Raw genomic sequence first — 8927 nt, 5'->3', positions numbered from 1 at the left:
TGTTATGAGCTAAGCTTGTTTTCCAAACTGTGAACTTGATTAAAACTTGTTGAAACATGAAATGTGTTCACCACTACTTGTGGCACTAGCATGCTGTAGAATGTGTCGAGATCTTTTTCTTGCTTCATGTATATGCTTAGTTGCTACGGACTCATACTTTGAGTTACACACTTGCTTGAGAAACTTGAATTTGTGCTAAAACTTGAAAATCAAACTCAGTGATTTGAAAAGATCGGGATGGGTCTGTACTATCTTATGTCAGAGTATCGAGACAGCTCCAAATTGCACTTATTGGTGAACTTGAGCTCTGTAATGGATACCGAGATCATTGTCTTAAGCTTCTAATTGCCTTTGGCATAGGCTTAACATGGTCGCTAAGTCAGGTTTTGATGGCACAGATAACCTCCCGCACACACTTGTCTGACAAACTTTGGTAATAAGCTGCATAACTCCTATAAATTTCAATTGGTGTCTAAAATTTGATCAAACCACCAGTTTGTCTCTTGACATGATGTGTGAACTTTTTTGGGGTAGTTCACTTTGCATACATATGTAGCACAAGGTCGATCTCCTGTCTATTTTTGCTATGTACTCCTTTGGTGGTGAACTCTCTTTTAAAATTGCTCAAACTTGATCAAACTTGCTTAAATGTCATATTTCGTCTCATTTGGTCACCTTGAGCATTTGCTAGCACTTGTATGTGTTGCTATATATACATGACAGCATCCACTAGAGCATTCTTTCAATCTACTTGCTATAATCTTGAAGCTTCTGCATTCGTGCAGAAATCGTGCATTTCTGCATTCATAGCTTGTTTTGAGGGGGAGTTGCAATTCTTGGGCTCTAGCTTGATAAGTGCATGTGTCAACAAGGGGGAGAAGTTTCCACACTCACAATGTCACAAGGGGACACAAGGGGAGAAAACTTCCAATTTCACCTAAAGTTGAGAGAGATGCATTCATTTGAGAGAGATTGCACTTGTTCAGGGGGAGTTGCATTTAAGGTGTTTTGCTAGATGTGTTGAGCCTTTGCCTCTTCTGGAGGGTCTAGCAGGTTTTCGGTTTTTCGAGCTTTGCTAGTGGTGTTGAGCCCGTTGCCTCTTCTTGAGGGCTAGCTTTGTTTTACTTGGTTGCGTCGAGCCGTTGCCCATGTCTTTGGGGACCAAGTTTTGCTCATTTTCAAATGACCCGGTTTTTGGCTTTTGGTCGTTTGGGTGAGTTCTTTCTTTTCTCTTCTTCTTTTTTTTCTTTTTCTCAAGTTGTTCGTGTATTGGTGTTGACAATGCACTCATCAAGGGGGAGATTCCGAACACAAGGTTGACAAGTACCCTTGTATGTTTGTTTTGTGATGAGTGATTGTCAATGTGATCCACGAAGTGGGTTGAGTGGTGACTAACCCTACCATGGCGAAAGCTATGTGTGCGATATGTCTTTTGGCTTGTGTTGTGCAGGTGTGGAGCTCGGATGTGGTGGTCGACGGCAAGTGAAGGTTAAGGAGGACAGGCCGTGCCGACAGACCGGGAGCGGTGAAGGACGGACGTGAGGCTTGGACCGAGGGACCCAGAGGTCGGGTGACTAGCCGCGGTGGCTGACACTTGGGACATCGACAAGTGCAAGAAGACATGGAGTGACGGTGTTGACCGGGTCAAGACGGCGGACGTGCGAGTCGAGTGAGGCTCAGGAGGACTTGGCGGGCCGGCCGGTCGAGGACGGCGGTGACACACGTTGGATGGCGGGGGACGCGTATGGAGTACGCTACCCGCGGACGGTTTGATGGTTTGGGTCTCAAAACCATCGGATGGACAGTTTACGGGTTTGGGCCTCAAAACCCGGGCGGAGGTTCCGAGGAGGGACGGACGGCACGTGGCGGCATCGGGGAGTTCGCGTCGAAGCGAAGCTACCGGTGAGAAGGCGCGGTGGTCGTCGGATCAAGATTACACCGGGTTAGACAACAACGCCCTTAGGCTTAGCGGTTCAACTCATTTGTATCCAGGGGCAAAACTAGGAATGTGTAATAGCCCTGTTAAATAGGATGAGGGAGCCCCCATCTCCCTCACCTCCTCTAGTTTCCATTTTCTCCTTTAGGGTTTCTTCCTCTAGTTTGCTTCCATGTATGAGAGAGGTCCACAACTCAAATTGTGACTTGGTTTTGAAGGAATCGATGGCCATAACCACCGTATGCCCTCCGAGATTCATGATTTAGTTGTGTTCATTGATGTGATTTTGGTGTTCTTCACGAGCTCCTTTTGTCCCCTCTTATTTCCCCTCTCGATTCTTCATTTTGGGATTGTTTTGGTTCGTTCTTGTTGCCTTGGATCGATCAATCACATGAGTGGAAGCTTTCCACCGAAGAAAATCCACTAATTCCTCACGAGATCGCAGATCCAGGCAATTTTAGTTCTTGACCTATTTTTGGGGATTCTTCAATTCCTTTGATTCACGGAGTTAGAGTTTGTCTCAGGCCTATGATCCTTTAGAGGTTGCCTTTCTACTCCATTGTGAACCCTTGTGCAAAGTTTCAAGTCATTTGGAGTTGATTTGATCAAGTTATGGCTTGATTTGATTTTTCCCGAGAAACTGCTCACTCATACCGGACGCGTCCGATATGATCTAGGACGTGTCCGATATTTCTAACTTTGGAGTTTTGAGCTGAAATTTGGTGGAGACCTTCCCTTGGTGTCTAAGAGCTATGGTTAAAAATTTCATGTTTTTTGGACACCGTTTGACAGGGTTTTAGATTTTTCTCCCTTGGTCAGCTTGCTGCTGAAAATACCGGACGTGTCCGATATTTGTAGGGGCAGTGCTGTTTTTTTTGGGAGCTTGTTCGTTTGGGCTCCAATCTGTGTTCCGTTTGCTTTGTGGTGACCCGCTGTGTTCTGAGGGAGCATCCACCCTTCTATAGGGTCGTGGTCATCAAGTCTATCGTGTATGCTTTTTGGGGATTAATATTGGGACAGTGGTGAAAGATTTCGAAAGAAATTTGAGGCTTCCATTCACCCCCCTCTGGTCGCCGTTTTCGATCCTTTAGAGGCACTAAGCATCCACCCTTTGCCTGCCTTTGGGCACACTTGGGTACGCGTTCTTCCAGTTCCACCCTTGGTAATAGTCAAGCGCCCAGGCGCCAGAGAGCAGAGCAGAAGCAGAAGCAGACCACACGACACGAATCGGGCGCGGGGGATCGGACGGAGCCCCGCTGCCCGGCCCGCCCGCACCGGGAGACAGAGGCCCACACGGCCCGGCCTCTCAAGCCTTCCAGGCTCAACGCCACCCGCTGACACGGCCCGGCCCCACGGCACCCCGCTGGCTCACCACTCCCACGCGGCTATAAAGCGCGGCCCCCGCCCCTCACGAATGCTCCGTGCCTGCCTGAACCTGAACTGAATCATTCCTTCCATTCCCCAAGCGAAATCCGCCGCCGCCATCCTCTCCTCTCCCTCTCGGCATTTCCCAGCGCTCGGCGCGGCCGCCGATCGACAGCGATCCAAATCCTTGAGCGGACACACAAGAGCTCAGTGCTCCTCTCGGATCCTCCGATCCCGATGGCTGCCACGGTTGCGGCGGCGGCGGAAGCCAAGGGGCGGCAGCACACGGGGAAGGCGGTGGGGCTCGCCGCGCACGACGCGTCCGGCCACCTCGCGCCGCTCACCATCACCCGCAGGTATTACGTGCGTGCCCACCTTGTGTCTCGGGACCTGTCGTATACATGCATCGATCGTACGCGCGACGATGTAAACCGTGCCGATCGAGGCTTCCAAAAGGGGAGGGCCAGCGGACGCCCGGCGGCCTGGGTCTCGCCACCGTCCTCGTCGATCGAGCATGCGAGATGTATACGGATACGGTGGCTTTGGTCTGCAGCCGGCCTGGGTGTGGTACAGCGTGCCGGCTATAGAGAGCCCCTCGATCTGAAACCGATTGGCGCAGGCCACCGTATACATCTCTAGCTCGGCCGGTCCCCTCGCACAGACGGACGGACGTCGCGTGTGACCTGTGTGGAATGCTCTGTCCTAAACACACGTCGTCCTGCGCTTCCCGATTGGGCCTCCAGATTAGACGGCTTGGAGATCGAGTGAGACGTGCTTTTGGATTTTCGATCTTTGCGTCTCCAAGAATTCAAGAAACAAGACTGGAGTCTGGGGCGCCGTTGGACGAAAAATCTCCATGTTTCAAAATTCATTCACTTTACTTACTCAATAAAAATAACTATTTGATTAGTCCTAAACTGATTACCATGTACAACGTCCATATATCCTCTCATGCATGCAACTTCAATTTCTTCCAGCCGGCTCATGTCTCCGTGCCTGTACTCTTCCTTGTCCTACTTTATACCTTAGCTTATTTCTCTGGCCCCAGCATCTGATGTTGGTTTCAACCAATTACTCTCTCCCTTAAGCTACTTTTGTTCTAAGTTAAACATTACTGTCTTTGATTTGGCTATCTATTTTAAAAAATAGTTAATGGTTTCACAGCATATGAATTATTTTTTAGAAGGAACAACATATGAATTATGTTTTTTTGAAAGGACTGGCAAAAACTTTGCTGCGATTTCTATTAGACGAAGAAAGAAAGAAAAAGGCAAATCCCCGTCTAGTTTTTTTTTGAATGAAAACTGGGCCCAAAAATCATACAACCGAGGAGAGTGCTCCACTCATCCTAACAACTTTAGTATAACAACTAGGCAACATATGAATTGTGTATTATGAAAGCATTTTTTATTGTTTATCTAAAAGCATAAATCTTATGACATGAATCTATATAATTTTTTTTAAATCAATGATCAAAGTTATAAATGCTTGACTTATAACAAAACTAATACGACATCTAATAAAAACGGAGGGAGTGTACTACATTGTTGGTTGGTCAATACCAGGATATCCATATATACATCAACTAGGTATCTGATTACATAATCAGAAATCCCATTTTATATACAATTGTACGTGATCCCTTTTCTTCAGCGGTTGTGCGAATATACGTTTTCTCCACTGAAGAAAGGTTCATTCTGCGATAGGTCAACAAGACTCTAGTGGTGCGCTCTACTGGGTGAACTGTAGCCAAATTCGTCCCACAGAAGGCCAACCTGTAATTTGGAGATGGCCCTAGCACCTCTCATTGTCGATCGTTATCTTCAGTATCGCTATGGACGACGTCTCATTCGTAGCAAGTCCTGTCACGGTCGGCCATGATGGTTGCAATGGCCAATTGGTGGCTGATGGGTGCTGAACTTCCAGTCTTTTCAGAATTTTAGCTTTTCAGATTAATTCATCGACCAGGAAAGATACCGATAACTTGGCAATTGACAGGCTGGATCGTCATTTGCTCGAATAACCATTGGATGATTACATTCATTCATGACTAGTATGAACATGTGTTTACTGCATTCTGAGTTAATTTTAAGTGTTGGAAATGGAATTACATGTGTAACTATATATATACGTATTATGCAGGAGCACTGGAGACGATGATGTAGCGATAAAGATTCTGTACTGTGGGATGTGTCACTCCGACCTTCACAGCATCATGAACGAGTGGAACAACGCCATGTACCCCATGGTCCCTGGCCACGAGATCGCCGGAGTGGTGACGGAGGTGGGCAAGAACGTGACGAGGTTCAAGCCGGGCGACCGCGTCGGCGTGGGCTGCATGGTGATCTCGTGCCAGTCGTGCGACAGCTGCGACGAGGGCTTCGAGAACACCTGCCGGGGCGGCATCATCTTCACCTACAACTCCGTCGACCGCGACGGCACCGTCACCTACGGCGGCTACTCGACCGCCGTCACGGTGCACGAGCGGTTCGTGGTCCGGTTCCCCGACGCGATGCCGCTGGACCGGGGCGCGCCGCTGCTGTGCGCGGGCGTCACCGTGTACAGCGCCATGAAGCACCACGGCCTGCTGGACGCTAACGGGGATGCGCCGGCGGGGAGGAAGAAGCAGAAGCACGTCGGCGTGCTGGGGCTGGGCGGCCTCGGCCACGTCGCCGTCAAGTTCGCCAAGGCGTTCGGGATGAAGGTCACCGTCATCAGCACGTCGCCTGCCAAGAAGCAGGAGGCACTCGACCGGCTCGGCGCCGACGGGTTCGTCGTCAGTAAGGACGCCGAGGAGATGAAGGCGGCGGCGAGCTCCATGGATGCCATCATCAACACGGTGTCGGCGAACGTCCCCTTGGCGCCGTTCATGGGCCTGCTCAAGCCCAACGGCAAGATGATCATGGTCGGCCTCCCCACCAAGGCTCTCGAGATCCCGCCCTTTGATCTCATCATGGGGAACAAGACCCTGGCGGGGAGCTGCATCGGCGGCATGAGGGACACGCAGGAGATGCTCGACGTGGCGGCCAGGCACGGCGTGATGGCGGATATAGAACTGGTGGCCGCGGACTACGTGAACACGGCCATGGAGCGCCTGGCCAAGGCTGACGTCAGGTACCGCTTCGTCATCGACATCGGCAACACCCTAAAGAATTCAGAGTGATCAGATCTCACACATCTGGCGACACTTTCTACTGCTGCTGCTTGTACCTTCTGGGCTGTATGATGTACACCGTTTTTGTCAGTGATATTGTAGCAAAGACGGGCGTAAATGTAGTATGACTGGTTACCTTCACGTGCATGTTATTGAGGGTGGATGCTTTTCTTGTTGTTGCCGTAAAACGAGATGCATTTTCTTTTCTTTTCCCTCCATTATATATTTGCTACTCCTAGATGATTCAACGTAAGGTCGTTTGAAATCATAAATTTGAATACACAAATAGTAATAGCCAACGAAACAACTTTCAAACAGCGAACAAAACAGAACAGAACCGGGGACCACAAATAACAATAGAGAGAGGGGCATCTTTTAAATTTTTATTTTTAGCCCTTTTTTGAAAATTTTTCACAGATATGCCCTGGGAGAAAGATTTCAAAATCTGGGTCATCGTTGCTGGCGCCGAGCTCTTGGGCTCGAAGCCAACGTGGCCGTGACATGGTAGGAAGCTCGGCGCTAGTCACCCTGGCGCCAAGCTCGGCGCCAGGACGTATGGGCCCCAATCCTTTCTCTCTTCCTCTCCCTCTCTCTTTCTATCGCTTTTCCCTCGCCCGAGCAGTGAACCGCCGCCGCCGCCCACGCCCTCTCCCGCACCCGGCCTCCCGCGCCGCGCCGTTCCCCGCGGCCGCCCCGCGCCCGGCCTCCCGCACCGCGCCGCCAGCGTGGTCGCGCCGCGCCCCGCGCCCTCACCTCGCCCGACGTGCCGCCCGCACCCCTGTCGCGCCGGTGCTGTGACCGTGACCGTGCCGCCCAGCCACCGCCGGCCTCGGCCGCTGCCCTCCGTCCCACCCGCGTCCGCCGAGCCGGCCTTGCCGCGCGGAGCGCCGGGCACCCCTCGCCCGCCGCACGCCACCGTCCGGCCTCGGCACCTGCAGCGCCCCGCCAGTGCCACCGCCGGCCCGGCTCGTCGGTCGGACCCACGCCTGGCGTCCGCTGCGACTCTGTCGACATCCGCGACTCCGTCGTCGGATAGGTAAAAATTATGAATTTATAATGTGCGTACTTAGTTAGCTTTGATTGTAGTGTAGTAATTTTGGCATTTGTTATTTCCTAGTTAATGTAATGACTCAGGTAGTTGATTTAGTTAGTGATCTAGTGAGATATATATGTAGATAGATAGAAATATAGATACATAGGTACATAGATATAGTTAGATAGCTACTTAGATAGGTAGTTACATATTTAGTTAACTAAATAGGACCTAGCTATTTAGTTAGTACACTGTATATATGTATATAGTTATTATCTTATTTACTTAGTTTGTAGTTAGAAAGTACTTGTTAGGTACTATCTATCGTCTAATTTGGACTAAAGGACATGTGTTTCATTATGGGTTTAAACTAGATGGACAACCTAGTGATCATATATCATGGAGGCACCATTGAATACGATTGCTATGGATATATTGAGTTTGTTGACATGCAAAGCAGTGCCTGTGCTATTCAATGATAGGCCTTCATTTAGTGAGATGGTTGCAAAGGCTCAGGAGGAGCTGCATTGCCTTAGAGATGATGGCATTGCAGTTGAGGGTGTACTACATCCTAGGTTCTCCTCCCAACATCCTCAGGCGAATGATCCCAATTGGATATGCGGATCAGTAGAAGAACTATGTGAGATCGGCTATGAAGAGCCAGCTGCAATGTTTGGACGTGGTTGTGCGTCGGGTGTTAGTTGATCACATCCCTCATGAGTTTTCCCCACCAATGGGTCAGTAGGCAGACATCGACCCTCTCATCCCGAAACCTGATATAGATGTGGAGGTTGCACCTACGGTTCTCGATGCTCAATCTACCCCCAATGCGGTAGTTGGAGATGCTTGTCAGACTCATGTTGTTGTGGTAGATCCTCCTCATGAGATCCCTTTGACACAGACTCATCCAAGTAAGTGTCTTAACCGCATGGTTATTGGGAGCTTACCCCCTTCCTTACATTCATTTCTTTCATTCTTCCTCATTTCTCTACTTATGTTGTAGGAGACATTCCTGAGAATGTGGATGTACCCCCTGTTGCTACACAAGTGCACTTTGGAGATGGATTCCGTGGCTCCAATAGTGTTGAAATTATGCATGATTCGGAGCCATATGAGATGGCAAGGGCTCTTGATTCTGATGATGATCACCCTGTTGGAGAGCTAGCAGAGAGTGATGTTGACATGCTGAGGCGTATCTTTCCTGGCCACCGTAATCTAAGAGTTCACGAGTTTAGCGATCTTGCTCATTTCAATCAGGCATGTGCAGAAGGACATGATGATGAGCTCCTAGAAGCTCCTGAGGCCGGCCCTAACATGGTAATTGAGAATGGGAGGGTGTTCAATGACCTTCCTGCATTGAAGAGGTGGTTGCAGGCGTTTGCAGTGATACAAAAGAGACCTTACAAGGTCTTGGATTCATATGCGGAGCGCCGTTACAC

General features: G+C 49.7%; 1 protein-coding gene across 1 annotated transcript; it reads left to right on the top strand.

Annotated features, from left to right (window-relative positions):
• The first annotated feature begins 3376 nt into the window (after positions 1–3376).
• Positions 3377–6642, top strand: LOC136500884 (probable cinnamyl alcohol dehydrogenase 5). Its single transcript, XM_066496349.1, has 2 exons — positions 3377–3657; positions 5444–6642. Exons 1-2 carry the CDS (start codon positions 3539–3541, stop codon positions 6462–6464), a joined length of 1140 nt encoding a protein of 379 aa, XP_066352446.1. The 5' UTR covers positions 3377–3538; the 3' UTR covers positions 6465–6642.
• Positions 6643–8927: the final 2285 nt, after the last annotated feature.

Source organism: Miscanthus floridulus, chromosome 13, assembly GCF_019320115.1.
Source record: "Miscanthus floridulus cultivar M001 chromosome 13, ASM1932011v1, whole genome shotgun sequence".
Classification (NCBI taxonomy): domain Eukaryota; kingdom Viridiplantae; phylum Streptophyta; class Magnoliopsida; order Poales; family Poaceae; genus Miscanthus; species Miscanthus floridulus.
This window is presented reverse-complemented; position numbering and strand designations above follow the sequence as displayed.